The following is an 18,723-nucleotide window of genomic DNA, read 5'->3' as shown; positions in this document are numbered from 1 at the left end:
AGGAGGCATACCCATGGAGGGACGCACAGTCCTCTACAGGCTAGACAGTGGCACCCTGACTGCCATTAGGTATCGTGATGAAATCCTTAGACCCATTGTCCGACCCTACACTGGTGCAGAGGGTCCTGGGTTCCTCCTGGTGCACGACAATGCCCGACTTCATGTGGCAAGTGTATGCAGCCAGTTCCTGGAGGATGAAGAAATTGATAACACTGAATGGCTCCTAGGCTCGTCTGACCTCGGGGACATTGTTTCGGGCCATACGATGTCACCAGGTCTGTTCAGGAGCTCAGAGGTGCCCTGGTCCAGAACTGGGAGGAAATACCCCAGGACACCAACCGTTATCTCATTAGGAGCATGCCCCAGCATTGTCAGGCATGCATACAAGCACGGTGGCGCCATACAAACTACTGAGTACCATTTTGAGTTACTGCAATGAAATTTCAGCAAAATGGACTAGCCTGCTACATCATTTTTTCACTTTTATTTTCGGGGTGTCTTTGAATTCAGCCCTCTGTAGGTTGATGATTTTCATTTCCATCAAGCGATGTGGCATCCTTTCGTTCCTAACGCATTACCCAGTCCATATCAGTATAGATATCCTGCATGATATTTTTCCCCTTTGAGATCTGATATGTTTTCAAAGTGTTCCTTTAATTTTTTTGAGCAGTGTATTATGTATTTGGTGTACTCCTGTTACTGTATATGTGTGTGTGTATTTTATATGGCAAATCTGTTTTAGCTGTATGCCAGAGGTTATACCTTGTAGTATGAATTGCATATTATTGATTGATTTATATTTATATCTTTGTATCTTTCTGTGGGAATCTGCACATATTGGGCTTATTACCCCCGGTTCACACTAGGGCGACCTGTGAGGCGACCTGGTCGCCTCACAGGTCGCCGCAGGTCGCCTCCCATAGGGAAGCTACGGACCCGTTCTAATAGGAGCGACACAAGTCGCTCTGACTTAGAAAAAGGGTCCGGAGCTTCTTTGGGGTGACCAGGAGGCGACCGCCATAGACTTCAATGTTATGAAGTCTGTGGCGGCCGCTCCGAGGTCGCGGCGCGCTGCTCGCACCGCGATCTCGGAGGTCGCCCCTGAAAGTAGCGTCGCGCCAGTGTGAACCGGCGCTTAAACTACATCTTTTTAATAATATACAAAGTGGAGCAAATAATTAGTTTGGTATGCTTTCTTATAATGCAATAATCCTAGGTTATTCCAAGGACAGATTTCTGTCTCTAGAGCCTGTAGAGGTACACACCCTGTGATAAACAAAGCAGTTCTGTGCTACAATTATCCATAGAAAATGTTCTTATTCTAAAGAATATTATGACGTGTAAATAAGCTCATATCATACAGGTATCTGTATTATTATTTTTGATTGGGATACATTTGTGGCAATGTTTATACAGTGGAAAGCCACCTTCTGCTTTTAGACACAAGCCTACTGTGTCCAATAGTGAATTCAGCCTCACTTATTTAGACTGGGGAAGGTCTGTTAGGGTTTAAGCACCTGTGAAATCATTTAATAACATAGTGACTAATTAATTGGTGTGCAAAACATGATTTTCTTTAAAAATGTGCATTTCTAACATAGGTCCCTGGATCTAACAGGCCCTCTTTTACTGGGGGGAATTCCTAATCTACCTGAAGATTTTCCTGTGAGGCACAAGTACTTTGTGGGCTGCATGAAAGACCTTATTATAGATAACAAAGCAGTAGACCTTGGGGAGTACATTGCAAACAATGGAACTGTTCCAGGTAAGTAACAAAAGCTACATCCATCAACCATCCACACTATGTTCTAAGACAACTGACCTTTTACTACCCATGATAACTGCCTTTTCAGGTTTCCCCCCTGTCCACATCACATCTAATCATCTCTCCCCCAACCTGATTTCTCACCGTAATACCATTTTCTGCATTCAGTTGTACAGACTCTGCACTCCCCTTTCTCCACAATTCTGTCGTTCTGTCATATATTTCTTCTAAGCAATGCCCCCTTGTTGACAGTTCATATCTCCCCAATTCGGTGTTTTATATCACTGTCTGTATCTTCTCTTTTGAGTTTGCAGGTCATGGTCAGGTTCTTTTCTGCATGGTCCATTAATGGAAAATGTTCAGTTGCTGTTCCTTTTTTTCCCCCCACCTTTCAGTATTATTTCTCTCTCTGCCACCTTTCTCCTCTAATCTATGCCAATTTTATGTCCCTACCCCCCTTTTCCCAATCATCATCTCCTCTGTGCCCCAACCATATTCAAACCCAATGTATGTATTCTCCCATTGATCAGTGAGCAGATCATGTTCAGCCACCTCTATCCCCTGTCTAAAATCAGCTCCCTTTCTATTATCAGATCTCATTGCCGTTTCTCTCTTCCTCAACTCTTTCATTCCCCCCTGTCCTCAATTGGCCCCCATCCTCTCTTTTCTCTTTATCACCAGTCTGTAATAATTTACCCCCTGTCTTCATTCACTCTGCTCAGTACTCAGTCAGCTCATGCTTTCTCTCTTTTACTGACCAGCTACTACCCTGCCTTCTTCTGCTTCTGAGTGTTCTATGGTCAGATGCCACTCCACAACTAGTTGGCATTCCTCCTTTTCTGTCCCTAAGTTAAGCGCCATTGTGCCCCCTCTTTCTTGCATCATGGTCTGTGGTTGGCCCCCTCTCTGCCTTCTGTACCCCCAGCTCTGTAAATCAGCTTCCAGTTTTTTTTGTCAAAACTTAATTGAACAAGCTGAAGTTAAAAGCTGATTGGCTGCCTTGCAAAGCTGCACCTGATTTTGCACTCTCCAGTTTTAGTAATTGAATCCCTTAGCATTGCCCCTTTCCCTCACAGTCTTTGGAGAGGATCATATAAGGGTGGCATCAGGGGGTATTTAGGTAATTATTGCTATTTGTTTGTAAAAGTGTATGTAATGGTGTTGTAGCAAATGCATAAGTGGTTTCAGTGATGCTCCTTCAAATTAAGAGTTGGTTGGTGTGTTTATATTGCACCAGGGCTTTGATTTCCACAATGAGTCCACTAAACTAGCCATTACTACTCTGATTCGTACTTTTGAAATGTGTTCTTGATTTTGGTTTTGGCCACCACAATTTTCTTGAATAAGAAAGTGATCCAAGTGGGAAAATTGGGAACCTATATAAAGCGATTTATAATGTTGTAACCTTTTAATAATTTCTTTGCAGGTTGCCCTACTAAAAGAAATCACTGTGAAGGAGAAAGGTGCCAGCATGGAGGGACATGTGTTAACCGTTGGAATGGTTATTCTTGTGAATGCCCTTTGGGGTATGGAGGCAAAAACTGTGAAAAAGGTAACAAATTAATGATATGCAAATTTTGCACACATTTTATCCCTGTTTTTTATGTATTATTTTTAGCAATCTGTCGTCACCCTTAGGCCCCGTTCACAGTGGGGCGATCCGACTTCCCCAGGCGACCTCCGAGGTCGCGGTGCGAGCAGCGCGCCGCGACCTCGGAGCGGCCGGCACAGACTTCATAACACTGAAGTCTATGACGGTCGCTCCGGGTCGCCCCAAAGAAGCTCCGGACCCTTTTTCTAAGTCGGAGCGACTTGTGTCGCTCCTATTAGAACGGGTCCGCAGCTTCCCTATGGAAGGCGACCTACGGCGACCTGTGAGGCGACCAGGTCGCCTCACAGGTCGCCCCAGTGTGAACGGGGACTTAACAAGCGGTTGTTTTTAAATACGTCTTGAGAACATGAACCCATTGGCAATCTCAGAAAAAAAATGCTTACCCAAGTAAGCAGAAGACTAAAAAGAAGTCAGCAAATGCAGCCTTCGTGTTTCTTTGAGGACAGGTTTCCTTTAAGCATAAGCAAATAGTTTTATGGCAGCTCCCACCTTCCAATTATTGTTTCTGCCAGCCCACACACATCTGTCACTGCTCTTTCCATGCTGCTTTAGCAATCTCAGTTCTGTCAGTGCATCTGCGTCTCACATGATCACACACACATCCATCAGAAATGTAATGATAATATGAAAAATATGCAAATGACAGAATGTATTTAAAACTATGTCATTAAAATATATTATACCTATGCCATTAACATGTATTATACCTAATTGAAGAACCCTTAATAAAGAAAACAGAAAATTGAGAACGGTAAAATGTATAAAGTGACCACCCAAAGTAATAAAGACATGGCTAGCTGAGTATATTTACTGGCAAGTAGCTGTAGATTATTATTATTATTATTGCTACAGAAAGTATAAAAGTCAAATGCTTTGGATTAAATGATGCTATCAAAGTGCATACGTGCATAACTGAAAAGAAATTAAGAAAGGCAAGGGATCTTTTTTCTTTTAAATGTATTGATGAAAGTTTGTCTAGTATGCAGTAAAAAATAATTTGAATACTTAAAAGTATGTGAATAATTGAATAATTGTAGTATGATTATGTCACACCACCTGCAAGCCATATGTAAAGTAGTGAGATGCATATAAAATAGTGTCCATTATAAGGTCTTATACTTTCAACATTGACCGAAATGCTGAAATGTATACTTGAATGATCCTTTACTAATTGTAATGAAATTCAGTATGCCCAAAATGCACAGATGGTTTTAAATGTGGTGATTGAGCTTTAAAAACAACTTTCAGATTGTTGTCTTCTGTCCATGTAATATGCCAAAGAGTGTAACAAATAAGATGCAAGATGGTAGTTTTTAGGCCTACATCAAGTTGAAATTCTTTTATTTTTTAAATAATGAATGCCAGTATGCTTTAAGACCTATTTACATAGTAATTCGGAGGGGATGTCATATCTAACACTCAGTTTGTACATACAGTACTCTGCAAAACTTTTAGCCAGGTGTGCAAAACTGCTGTAAATTTAGAATGCTTTCAGACATTAAAGTGCTAAAGAAGTATGGCCAAAGCTATTTTGCCCCTACTTCTCCTATGGATCACAGGAGTGCACTTCATTCTGCACTGACCTGTTTTCAGCTGACAGCTGGTTAAAGCCTGCTGTTGGCTGACGTCACTCAGCTGATTCAGGCTCTGGAAAGATCCCTACTTTACAATCTAGATCCACCCAGATGCCTGGACTGTCAGTTGGTTCAGACTCCCTTTGCCCCTGAGAGCCTGAGCTTGCAGCTCCCATCTCTTCTACAGCCCAGCACTCCAGTGAGCAATGGAGGGGCAGAGCAGAGAGCTGGTGAATGTCAGTCACAGGCTAGTTGCAGACTGAATACCAGGGACTGAGCGATCGGCGGTCTTTGATCGCTCAGTTCTTGGTGTAGAGCTGGTAGGGACAGCTGCATCTAGGATTGGTGGTGCAGCCATCTAGATGAGTATGATTGTTTATTTTTTTTTTCTATTCCTGAGCTGCTGTTTTAATTTTTTTTATGAATTAATAATTAACAAAATGGAAATTAAATAAACAGAAGGGAAATCCAAATCAAATTAGAATTTGGTGTGACCACCCTTTGTCTTCAAAAACAGCATCAGTTCTTCTAGGTACACTTGCAACACAGTTTTTTAAATAACTCAGCAGATAGGTTGTTCCAAACATCTACTGACCTTCTGTGGAGGTAGGCTGCCTCCAATCCTTCTGTCTCTTTATGTAAACCCAAAAAGATTTGATGATATTGAGAGCAGGGCTCTGTGGGGGCCAAGCCATCACTTCCAAGACTCCTTGTTCTTTGTTTTGCTGAAAATAGTTCTAGTGACATTTGCTATATGTTTGGGGTCATTGTCCATCTGCAGAATACATTTGGGGCCAATCACCCTGTGATGCCCATACGAAAAGATAGGGAGTGTGATTGTGGCTAGGATAGGAAGGCACAGACATAAATACAAACGTTATCAGAAGTTCTTATCCTTTCTCCTTCTAAAAATGTGTGTTGATTTTTGTCTGTGCCCCTTTTTTGGAGATTTGCTATCACTCCCTGTCCTGACAGGAAGTGGGGTAAGTCTTCCCAAAAAGGTCACAGACAGCAAAAAATTCAGACGCTATAACCTTTCTCCCCTATCCAAAACTAAAGATAATGAAGTGCTTTAATATTTACTTAGAAAGTATGTAGGCTGCTGTTATATAAAAATCCTAATTGCCTGGCTAATAAACTGATCCAAAAAAGGAGAAAGAGGAGGTTTTTTGAGTGTGGGTGTGATATGTGGCATACGGAGCAAGGCACAATGGAAAATGTTTATATCTACACTATATTAAACTTAAGGTGGTATTAAACCCAAAATCAAAAATGTAATATGTTGCAGCTTACAAATCCTTAGATGTGGTGGCTACATTAGGCTGGGTTCACACTTGTGCGAATTGGATGCAGGGTTTTCCCGCATTTAATTTGCATGCACGACAAGAGATTGTGACCGGCTCCTAATGGAGCCGGTTTACACACCTCCGGGGGTGGCCGCAGTCCGCACTGGAAAAGGGTCGTGTGCATCTTCTGGTCCGCTTCAGGTCCAAATTCAGGAAAAAATTCGGGCCTGATTAATACCTGAAATGGAGAACAGGGATGCACCGGACCCTCGCTGCGAGCCGTGTGTGAACCCGGCCTTAATTTATTTATTTTATTTACTTTTTTTCCTCTGTTTTCACCTGATGATCTGACCAGAAACACATCTTCTTTTTTAGAGTGCCTCCACTCTGGATGCATGCACACAGGAGCACCTTTGGATAGCAGCATTGTCAGTCTGTGGGGAGGGGAAAGTTAGATCTACTAGCAGATTTAGGTATACTAAATTTAAGCCAACTCCAGTTCACACTGCAGTTACACAAGCAGTTACAACCAATTTTTTTTTTTTTGGGGGGGATAAAGGTTTTACATGAATAAATGATCACTGTAAGCACCCCTGTCTGTGGTAAATGGTTTGTCCTAACACTCTAAACTGCTACATTTGCAGGAAAGCTGGTTCTGTTGAAAAACAACAGGTTTACTGACCAGATCACCAAAAAAAAAAAAAAAAAAAAGCCTAAAAAAGAAAACGAATGCGGCCAATCACATCTTAGAATAAGTAAGCAGCAATAGAATAAATATTTGCTTTTAAGTTTAATACCACTTTAATATTGGTCTGGATTAAAGGAGTATGATTATATAAATTGAGTCTGAGCCTGCTTGCAAATATACACTGCACACATATGCTGCAGTCCTTGTGCACCCAATAATTTCTGCACCACAAGTGTCACAAATGCATAAAATCAGAGGAATGGATAATTTTTTTAAAATTCAGGAAAAAAATGACTACCATTAAATATGCTTTTCTTTCTGTGGAGCTCTGGGATTTTATTCAAATTCTGAGACAGTCCTGTGGGATCAGGGAAGATTTGGGGGTAGGTTTCTGAGTCACTGACCTGGAGCATATATGTATGTAAAAAAGTTCTGACTTTCCTGTGCTGCATTACCCTGGTGGTCTGACGAAGGGTCTGTGTTGATGATTTTTGCTTGCTTCAAACAAGTTTTGCATTGCCAAATTGGGCCCCTTCCACACGGGGCAGACTCTATCTGCTCAGTGGGCAATCTGTCCGCTGATCTCTGTTAAGCAGGCAGACAGATTGCCCGCTGACACATGTCCTTTTACATCTGCTGCTCCATAAAGGGACAATGGAGGGTCTGATCGGATCTGCTTGAAAAACCTACAGGCAGACCTGAACGGTCTACCTGTGTGAAAGGGGCCCAAGTCTGTGGGAATGCAAAAACTGCTTGAAGTTAACCTGCGGGTTAGATGCACCTGTCTTTGAATTCCGAATAATATCCCAAACTAATGCCATCAACACAAGGCCAAAGTAGATTTATAGTGGCTCTAAAATATTGAGGAGAGAGATAGCAAAACTAGCATTTTCAAAAGGAGGTCAGTAGAGATGGGCTCAGGCGTGTTGGGGATCCTAGTCCCAACCCACCTGCCCGATCCTGGCAGGAAGCCGACACTGAACACTGCTAATCACAGGAAGTATAACATTTCCCGGGCCTGTGCAGCAGCGGACTGGGAAATCTCTAAGTGATAACTGGTGTGCAGTGTTGGCTTCCTGGTGGGATCGAGCAGGTGGGTTGGGACTAGAATCCCCAATACGCCTGAGTCCATCTCTAGAGGTCAGCTTTTTTTTTCTCAGTGCAGATTTCTTTAAGGCAATAGAGATTAGTTACTTCTATTCACAACAACCGAAAAATCTATAGACAACTAGTTCTTTATTCCATCTGTGGAATGCAACTTGAAGAATAGCTTGCTTGATTGACATATGAGAAGCAATTCTAAATAAAAAGTAAATATAGTTGTGCTAATTTTCATCAATTTCTTAGATTCTTAGCATAGAGTTTCCTTTTTTGTTTGGTTACATGGAAATGTGGTCAGTTGGATAAACATAAGTGGACTAAAAAGATGACAAATGAATGTTCTTCATAAGCAGATTAGAAAATGAATAGTCAGTCCCACTATGTGTCAGATGCATTGGTTTCTAAAAAAAAAAAAATGGCCTTGTGTTCTTAAAGACATTTTAAAATTGCTAAATGTTAGCCCATATAATGAAAACGTAGGGCAATTTTTTTAATTTTACATAAATCGTTGTAAATTGAAGATATCACAAAGTATGTTAATATTTTGCTGATGATGTATTTATCTACTTACTATGTTTTAACTTTTTGTATGTCTTCAGAAAAGCTGCCTGTTTTTTGCTCTGACCATTTTTCTATCTCCTAGATATGCAGTCCACCTTTCGTTTTCTGGGCGATGGCGTAATATTGTGGAAAAGCCTGTCGCTACCCCTCAATGTTCCCTGGCATTTGAGCCTCATGATTCGTACGCAGCAGTCAGATGCTATTTTACTACAGGCAGAAGGTGAACAGAACTGTTCTGTCACACTGCAGGTATCTAGAATACATTTAAGTTTAATTTATATAGAAAATGTTTATTGGGGCACTAATTCTTGATAACTGAAGGGGATTATGCAATTAGTTTCCTGCATTATCATCTGTATCTGTAAATGTTTAGGTCAATAGTCTGTGCCCCCAATCGCTTGAAAAGGGATGTGCCAACAGAGAAGCACATGGTAGCACCTTTACTATACTGAGAAATGTATCTTTGAATAACAGCCCAATGGGTTCAGGGTTTTCTTAATAAACAGGTTATGGTGATCTTGTTTGACAATGTAGGCTCTTTAGTCTTGTAAAATAGAATGCCATTTTAAGGACACCAATTTTACCAGAATTAGGCAACACCTAAACTAATGAAGCATTTTTGTTAAAATAAAAAACATTTCAGTTGTGTTACTGACTGACATTAAAATTTCTAAGGAGATTTTAAAACTTATTTTGCAATGGTAATATAAGGTACTACCATTTACTGGATGAAATGTGTTTAATTTTATATCAAAATAGACTGATAATACTGGAACTATTTTGCTTAAATTTTTTGATTTTGTTTTTGCCCTTAATTATTACTTTGGTGGCAGCAAACTTTCATTATAACAGATCTAAAGCAAAACATTTTAAATATAGTAGGGAGGGGTTAGAACCTCTGTGAGGTTTTTATTGTTGGCTCTGTCCCCACTTTGGAGATTCATCTTCACGATTTGAATAGGTTACAATAAAAATAAGTGAAAATACAAAATCTTAAATTGTCAACCAGAATAGACCAGAATTGAAAAATCTTTCAATAGAGGCACCTCCCTCCCTTACTTTAGGGAGATTTCATATTACTTCCTGTTGTGTCTTTGAGACAGGAAATGAAGACCCCAATGGGAAACAGAAGGCAAAAAAAACTGAGAGGGTGTGCAAACATTTCCTTATCTATCCAGATTAAAAAATAAAAAATGAAATAAAAATGTTGGCTTTGAATAGGTTTTAAAGTAAATCTTTTACAAAGGAAATATTGGGTCTTCCATTGGTGACCTCCTAAGAATTTTGCTTGTCTGAAGGGCCGTTACCTTGAGTCACTGACCTGGAACTAGTGTGAATGATCAGGAAAGTCAAAGGAAAAAAGGCAGAAGCCCTTATCCGCATAGACTCAAAGATATTAATTTTTTAAAGGAGTTGAGAATCTTCACATTATTATTATTATATATTATATAGGATTTATATAGCGCCAACAGTTTGCGCAGCGCTTTACAATGTGGGGGAAGACAATACAGTTACAGTACAATTCAATACAGGAGGAATCAGAGGGCCCTGCTCGTTAGAGCTTACAATCTAGAAGGGAGGGTCAAGTGAAGCTAAAGGCAGTAACCGAGGGGTTACACATAAGAAATTGTGTAAAAATTCACTTCAGTTATCATGTGAAAAGCAAATTCTTGTGAACAGGCAGGTAAGTGTATTTTTTTGCAAAAACGACATTGCATACAAAGCCAGCCTGTTCACAGTTTTTCATTTTTTGCCTATCCTTTAACATGCTTGTGTACTTGAAATTAATATTTGTATACTTTAATATTTAAAGATTCTCAATATCTTTATTAATTAGATCCAAAAGCATTGAAACAAGAGTGTCTTCATGAAATCCAGGCAGCTAGCATTTTCAGGAGAGGTTAGAAATGGCAGGATCCATGTTTCTGTCATAACAGGGTGACATACAGTGTGTTTCATGTCATCCTTACTACTGGTAAAAAAAAAAAATACATATTGGAATGTTAAAGTGACACTAAACTCATTTTTTTTATCATTAATTATTCGAAAATATTAGGGAAAGTAGCCGTTGTGTTTTGTACTGCGCGTGCTCCCAATCCTCCGCTGATGCACCTCACTGCAACTACTGTAGAGTGAGCAGTGCCCATGATTTCCAGTCACCGCTCTATGCATACTTCACATACTTCACCTCCCATAGCACTGAATGCATCTGCATGCTCTGTAGCTAGGTAGTCCATCTTGGGGGTGCCCAGGAAAGGGTGGCTACATTTAAATTCATAATGGAGGCATGTAGAAGGAATGTAGCCACCTTAGAACAAAAATTTAGACAAGAGCAGAAAAAAGCTTGTATTTGAGAGATGAGTTAAAGGAAGAGAGAGATAAGAGGTTCATTCTACTTATATTTAAACACATTGTATTTCATTTTATTTGTTTTTAGTGTCACTTTAACTCGTCAGAGTAGTTTTTATATATAAAAGTTGCATTATCTTTGCAGCTCCTGTACTATAAGGATTATTAAAGCTGTACACTTACAGTACATTTCTGTATTTATTCTGTTGTACATTATCTGTGTCTGCTTAAATCCTCCTCACTTTACTTGTGATTATACACAAAGAGCTGCATTTCATGTTTAGCACTGCATTTCCCAATTTTTCTGTATAGTTTGGCTTTATGTGAAGTGTATTATTCATGAATTTCAGATGAGCGAAGCTTCCCCATTGCTGTCCCTGCGTGGCCCATCTGGCACCCAAGCCTTGTTTTATCTACCTCATGCAAAATTAAATGACGGGGTGTGGCATCACATATCCCTAGAGCTTCAAAGTGACCCCAAGTTGACTGAAAACCACCTTCTGTTCTTTCAGATTGACTACGGCCAAGAGGAGGTATTGCATTCTTCATTTGTGTTGCATTGGATTTTGACATTTGTTAAAATAGAATAATGTACAATAAATTAGATAAAGCAATGCTGTACAACAATATTTTGTGGTATATGTTTAACACATTTTTAATTATTCTACCAAAGCTAAATCTCTTAGGCAGTATTCACTAAATATATATATATATATATATATATATATATATATATATATATATATATATATATATACAGTGGGTACGGAAAGTATTCAGACCCCCTTAAATTTTTCACTCTTTGTTATATTGCAGCCATTTGCTAAAATCATTTAGGTTCATTCTTCTTCCTCATGAATGTACACATAGCACCCCATACTGACAGAAAAACATAGAATTGTTGACATTGTTGCAGATTTATTAAAAAAGAAAAACTGAAATATCACATGGTCCTAAGTATTCAGACCCTTTGCTCAGTATTTAGTAGAAGCCCCCTTTTGATCTAATACAGCCAGGAGTCTTTTTGGGAAAGATGCAACAAGTCTTTCACATCTGGATTTGGGGATCCTCTGCCATTCCTCCTTGCAGATCCTCTCCAGTTCTGTCAGGTTGGATGGTAAACGTTGGTGGACAGCCATTTTTAGGTCTCTCCAGAGATGCTCAATTGGGTTTAAGTCAGGGCTCTGGCTGGGCCATTCAAGAACAGTCACGGAGTTGTTGTGAAGCCACTCCTTCGTTATTTTAGCTGTGTGCTTAGGGTCATTGTCTTGTTGGAAGGTAAACCTTCGGCCCAGTCTGAGGTCCAGAGCACTCTGGAGAAGGTTTTTGTCCAGGATATCCCTGTACTTGGCTGCATTCATCTTTCCCTCGATTGCAACCAGTCGTCCTGTCCCTGCAGCTGAAAAACACCCCACAGCATGATGCTGCCACCACCATGCTTCACTGTTGGGACTGTATTGGACAGGTGATGAGCAGTGCCTGGTTTTCTCCACACATACTGCTTAGAATTAAGGCCAAAAAGTTCTATTTTGGTCTCATCAGACCAGAGAATCTTATTTCTCACCATCTTGGAGTCCTTCAGGTGTTTTTTTAGCAAACTCCATGCAGGCTTTCATGTGTCTTACACTGAGGAGAGGCTTCCGTCGGGCCACTCTGCCATAAAGCCCCGACTGGTGGAGGGCTGCAGTGATGGTTGACTTTCTACAACTTTCTCCCATCTCCTGACTGCATCTCTGGAGCTCAGCCACAGTGATCTTTGGGTTCTTCTTTACCTCTCTCACCAAGGCTCTTCTCCCCCGATAGCTCAGTTTGGCCGGACGGCCAGCTCTAGGAAGGGTTCTGGTCGTCCCAAACGTCTTCCATTTGAGGATTATGGAGGCCACTGTGCTCTTAGGAACCTTAAGTGCAGCAGAAATCTTTTTGTAACCTTGGCCAGATCTGTGCCTTGCCACAATTCTGTCTCTGAGCTCTTCAGGCAGTTCCTTTGACCTCATGATTCTCATTTGCTCTGACATGCATTGTGATCTGGAAGGTCTTATATAGACAGGTGTGTGGCTTTCCTAATCAAGTCCAATCAGTATAATCAAACACAGCTGGACTCAAATGAAGGTGTAGAACCATCTCAAGGATGATCAGAAGAAATGGAAAGCACCTGAGTTAAATATATGAGTGTCACAGCAAAGGGTCTGAATACTTAGGACCATGTGATATTTCCGTTTTTCTTTTTTAAAAAATCTGCAACAATGTCAACAATTCTGTGTTTTTCTGTCAGTATGGGGTGCTATGTGTACATTCATGAGGAAGAAGAATGAACTTAAATGATTTTAGCAAATGGCTGCAATATAACAAAGAGTGAAAAATTTAAGGGGGTCTGAATACTTTCCGTACCCACTGTATATATATATATATATATGTGTGTGCTTGCGGTGCCATTCATTGTTGATGTCACCCCAAATGCGGCAAGCAAGACATGCGTTTTGCATGTAATAAAAAATATGTGGCAAAGCGAATTGATTTACTAAGACTGGAGAATAATAAATCTGGTGCCGCTCTTCGTAGAAACCAGTCAGCTTTTCAAGTTTTTTTTTTTTGTCAAAGCTTAATTGAACAAGCTGAAGTTAGAAGTTGATTGGCTACCATGCACAGCTGCACCAGATTTTGCACTCACCAATTTTAGTAAAGTCGCTGGCTCGCCCACGGACTGACCTGTGCGGTGGTCACCCGCGCGGGACGACTCCAACCGTTCCATACTGGCCGAGTTTCCTCTTCCTTTTCCTCTTCACCTCCACCCGCAACTGAGTCTATCTACTTCATTCTCCCCTCTGCTCCCCTGTTGTCTCCTATCCCTCCATGTGCCCCCCCCTTCCTGCCTCCCCCCCCCGTGTCACGCCCGCCCTACCTACCGGATCTGGACCTTACCTGATCGTCTCTATCTGGTACTTATGAAGTGGTTACCCCTGTTACATACGTGTGCATCACTTCCTTTGTATATTGTTTACCCCATGGTATGCTACCACGAGATTTACTGTTACACCAGTTGATACCGTGTCATTTTTTCATGGAATTCTACTTATATGTTATTGGTCTGCTGACGTGGTTGTTGGCGTTATCCTCAGATGTTTCATGTACTCTACATTTTGGACTTATGTTCTACTGCATATTTTGTGTGATGACTGTATTATGTTTGATCAATAAAAGAAATTTGAAAAAAAAGCAACTTCCAGGCTAGACGGCACTGGGTGGGGATCAGCAGTGTGTTCCAACCAAGGGGTCCAAATACTTGTAAAGTGCTCACGTCAGTCCCAAGGCAGCCAAGGGGCGTAAGATAAGTTGCGGCCCGCCAGACTCTTCTCCAAGGAGACCCACAGTTTGGTATGGGTATGAAAGCGCCAGTTTAGAATACGTTGGAGGACAATAGCCTTGTAATAGCATCGTATGTCAGGGTGACCCAAACCCCCCACTTCTTTAGATCTGTGAAGTAAGGTCATTGCCAACCGTGGTTTTTTGTTATGCCATACAAACCCAACCAACAAGCTCTGAAATTGGGAAAAAAATTTTTTGGGAAGAGGGACTGGTAACATTTTCATTAAGAAAAGCACCCTAGGTAGGATGTTCATTTTAATTATATTGATTCGACCTAGCCTGATGAAGATCGTCTTAGTCTTGCTTTGCAAGTCTCTATGCACCATGCACAAAAGTATAGGGTAATTGAGAACAGCATCTCAAAACAGTCTGTGAGTTGAACCCCTAGATACTTGATGGAGGATTTAGCCCAGGCAAAAGGGAAGGCCTCCCGTAAGTTTGTAGCCAGCGTTTCGGTTAGAGTAATAGGTAACACCTCAGACTTAGCGTAATAGGTTTTGAAGTTTAATAATCTCCCGAGTTGAAGTTCCCTGCATGAGGTTTGGAAACGAGACAAGGGGGTCCGTAAAAATAAGAGGATATCATCAGCATAAGTTGGGAGCTTATGTTCAGTGGATCCTACTGTTATCCCCTTAATGTCAGGGTTTGCCTGCACAGTCTGGAGAAATGGCTCCAGAACCAAGGCAAAAAGAAGGGGAGAAAGGGGAGACCCCTGTCTCGTACCATTCTGTATAGGGAACCCAGGGGAGAAGAGGCTATTTACCCGAACCTTCGCACCAGGAGTAGTATACAGAGCAAAAATCCACTGAAGCATATGTGGATCTAAACCCAAGGCCTCTAAAACGGCTCTGAGGTACAATCAGTCGACCCGGTCAAATGCCTTTTTGGCATCCGTGGGCAAGACAAGGTAGGGTGTTGAGTATTGGTGAGAACGCGCCCAGTGGATAAACTGTGTGGCCCGGAATTATCCCTAGCTTCTCATTCCGAGATAAAACCTGTATGATCCTGGTGTACAATGGATGGTGAAGCGGTTCGCCAGAATTTTCGCAAAGATCTTGATTTCCACATTAAGCAGCGATATTGGGTGGTAGCTTTGGGGGAGGGGAGGATCTTTACCCTCTTTTGGGAGCACCGTAATATGAGCAATCAAGGCTTCGGAAGGAATTGGGCTGTCATTGGCGAATGAGTTGAAATACCTACATAGAAGGCTTAGTAACAGAGGGAAGAATTTGATGTAGTATGCTTTAGTATACCTGTCCGAACCAGGGCTTTTCCCACTGGGCAAAGATTTTACTGCAGCAGAGATCTCTAGAGGGGAGATAAGAGATTTGCAGTCTAATTGCTGTTCAGGTGTCAGGGAGGGGAGGCCCACCGATGTGAGATATTCGCTAAGAGTGCGTAATTTGGAGGCCTTCTCCGCCGGATAGACGTCTTTGTCTAGATCAGTGATGGCGAACCTTGGCACCCCAGATGTTTTGGAACTACATTTCTCATGATGCTCATGCACTCTACAGTGTAGTTGAGCATCATGGAAAATGTAGTTCCAAAACATCTGGGGTGCTAAGGTTCGCCATCACTGGCCTAGATTGTAAAGATCTGCATAGTAATCACGCAACAGTGATGCAATCCTGGAAGAGTACAGGGTCACCTCACCGTTAGGGACCTGAAGTTTATGTATATGAGTGTTTCCACGCCTTTTCCTCAGCACCCTTGCAAGTATCTGACCACACTTTTTGCCATGTTCATAGTATCTGTGTGACAGATATCGTAATTGCCTACGAGTGCGACAGTCTAAAAGTTGCAAGAACAGCTCTCTGAGATCAGTCAAATGTTTAGGAGCCTCAGCATCTTCTTGGTGTTTATGCTTGAGCTCCGCCTGCTGTAGAGCAGACAGTACTCTCTGAAAAAGGAATATGCCTATCCTTTTTGAGTTTAGTTCCCAAAGATATCAGTTCACCCCTTATCACAGCTTTATGGCCCTCCCATACAACTCCCCCTGATAAATCACCCGATGTGTTTTCTGCAAAGTGATGCAAAATGGCTTAGGTCACCTTGGATACCACTGAGACATCATCTAACAAATTTTCGTTCAATTTCCAGGATCAGGCCCTAGGAGATCCATCTGGGACCCGTAACGTAGCAGTGATAGGTGCATGATCTGAGATCGTGCAACAACTCCAGGGCGGCATGGTCCACATACAGAAGATCTATGCGCGTATAGACATCAGGCACTCTGGAGTAGTAGCTGTAGTCCCTGTCCGAAGCAGATAGTGCTCTCTAGCTATCTATAAGGAGGTTATTCTGCAATGCCTTGCGTAAATGTTTGAGAAAGGCGTAAGAGTGGGCGGCCATGAGACTTGTCTACAAGGGGATCAGGGTCAACGTTGAAGTCACCCCCAAAAATCAGGAGGCCTTTCCGAAAGTCTGCTAGCTTTATCAAAAGAGAGCTGTTAGGCATTCAGTGCATAGAAAGTCGCAAAAGTTAATTTTTTTTAGCTATTACCCCCTTCACAAAAACATACCAGCCTTGGGGGTCTATGCAACTATCTGAAGGATGGAATGGGCATGATTTGTGGATTGCGATTGCTGTACCTCAGGATTTAGCAACAGAGGAGGTGCTAAAGAACTAACTGGTTAAAGAGGTGGGTGGGCATCTTAGGGAGAGACTGCTGCGTAAAGTGTGTCTCCTGCAGGAACACAATCTGGGCTCCTAAGCGTTTCAGTTCTAACCATAATTTGTTGCGTTTGTGTGGAGAGCAGATACCCCGTACATTATATGACAGTACCTTAGGTGAAGCCATACCAGAAGCCAAGGGCGAATTAGCAGCCTGTTCTCTCCAGCAGACCAAGTGTGGGCAATGGGGAGCAGAAGCATCCTAAAATCAAAACAAAAATAAAGAAAGGACAGTAAAACACAGCAAGGTAATTGTAGCAAGCCAGACAAGGACTACCAGGTCTGGCACGATTATCAACTACAGGACAGGCCCGGAGCAGAATTCTTAGTGGAAGAAGACCCCCGAACACTGGCCTGGTGCCCCACAAGGAGCTTTAACCTAAATAGGTAGGCCTATACGGGGGTACGTGGGTAAAAATGAGGGGAACATGGGACTTGATGCCCCATCCAGGCCAGTCCATAAGGCAGAAAGATCAGGGGAGATCTCGAAAAAGTCCCTATCCTAGACATATGTCAATAGGCCCAGGGTGGTGGCACCAATCTAGTCCCAGGAGGTTAGAAGGAGATTGTGTAAGCATAGAGTTCTCAACAAAGTTGCAAGTTTCATCGCTTCTGAATTTCAAATCTGTGGGTATGCTGGGGTAGCCACCAGGTCACTAAATTTTCCAAGGGTGTATACTCTCGGAGAGTGAGAGCCAGGGTCATACAAACTGCAGGTGAAGGAACAGCATACATCTTCACTCTCTGGGCAGGGAAGGGGCAGCGGAAGATCCAGTAGCTTGTCGCTTTTGGCCTGCGACATTGACGCTTGTTGCGTGCAGGGAGCCATGTTTGGTGGTATCACAATCTCTGGAGTGCAACGTCAGTCAGGAAAGTCAACAGGCTCCAATCCAAGAGTTTGCAGGAAGATCATCCTTGGTGCGTAGTATGGCCCACGGGTCATTTTTAGATACCTGCAGGCTGAATGGAAAGCCCCATTAGTAAGTAAGGCCTGGATTGCAGCCAGCAGGGGACGGAGGGCCCTGCGCTGCATAAGGGGGCATCTGGCGAGGTCCTGGTAAAGGAACAGATGAGCTACATCAAAATCGAAGAATGACCGATTGCGCATTTTCTGCATGATCCGCTCTTTAAGTGTATACTTGTGAAATTTACAGATAATGTCTCTGGGGTTTGCAGGATCATCAGACGGAGGTCTAAGTGCCCTGTGGGCTCTGTCTAATTCGATGGGTGCCGAGGCTTGAAGATCCAGAATTTCACGAAACACCTCTCGCAGCGTGGGAATTATATCCCTAGGAGCTGTGGCCTCAAGTAGGACACGGATACGAATAATCGCACGCCTGTTGCGATTTTCAAAGTCATCCAGCTGGCTAAGGAGGGCCTCTATCCGTTGATCCTGGAACACTGATCTTTAGGCATAGAGATAGCTGGCAAAGCATCATCAAATTTATGTTCCAGAGTCTCAATCCTGTGACTGTGGTGTCCGTTTTAAGTTGCTCAATATCTTGTTTAAAGGCCCGCTCATTCCTGCTAGTAAAATGCACCTGGTCTTCTTTAGTGGGGAAAGACCATAAGTGCTGTCTGATATCACTATCCCCAAATAGATCAGCAATCTCAGAGCCCTGATCTTGTGATGTAATGGAGCGGGGAGATGCAGGGGGATGGAGTTACTTACCACCCTAGGAGAGGGGATAGGAGACATTGCAAGCTGAGCCTTGTGTTGCTGTGGGGCCACACACTTCGGCGCCATCTT

The 18,723-nt window shown here is 42.2% G+C and overlaps 1 protein-coding gene across 1 annotated transcript in view; it reads left to right on the top strand.

Moving 5' to 3' along the window:
* Nucleotides 1-18,723, top strand: part of CELSR2 (cadherin EGF LAG seven-pass G-type receptor 2) — a 164,237-nt gene that overhangs the window by 77,586 nt on the left and 67,928 nt on the right. The window contains exons 8-11 of the mRNA XM_082246686.1: nt 1,602-1,765; nt 3,192-3,317; nt 8,670-8,836; nt 11,287-11,469. Coding sequence (XP_082102812.1) covers nt 1,602-1,765; nt 3,192-3,317; nt 8,670-8,836; nt 11,287-11,469 — 640 coding nt within the window. The remainder of the gene's footprint in view (nt 1-1,601; nt 1,766-3,191; nt 3,318-8,669; nt 8,837-11,286; nt 11,470-18,723) is intronic.

The sequence above is a fragment of the Pelophylax lessonae genome (assembly GCF_965119305.1).
Source record: "Pelophylax lessonae genome assembly, chromosome: 2".
Lineage (NCBI taxonomy): Eukaryota > Metazoa > Chordata > Amphibia > Anura > Ranidae > Pelophylax > Pelophylax lessonae.
This window is presented reverse-complemented; position numbering and strand designations above follow the sequence as displayed.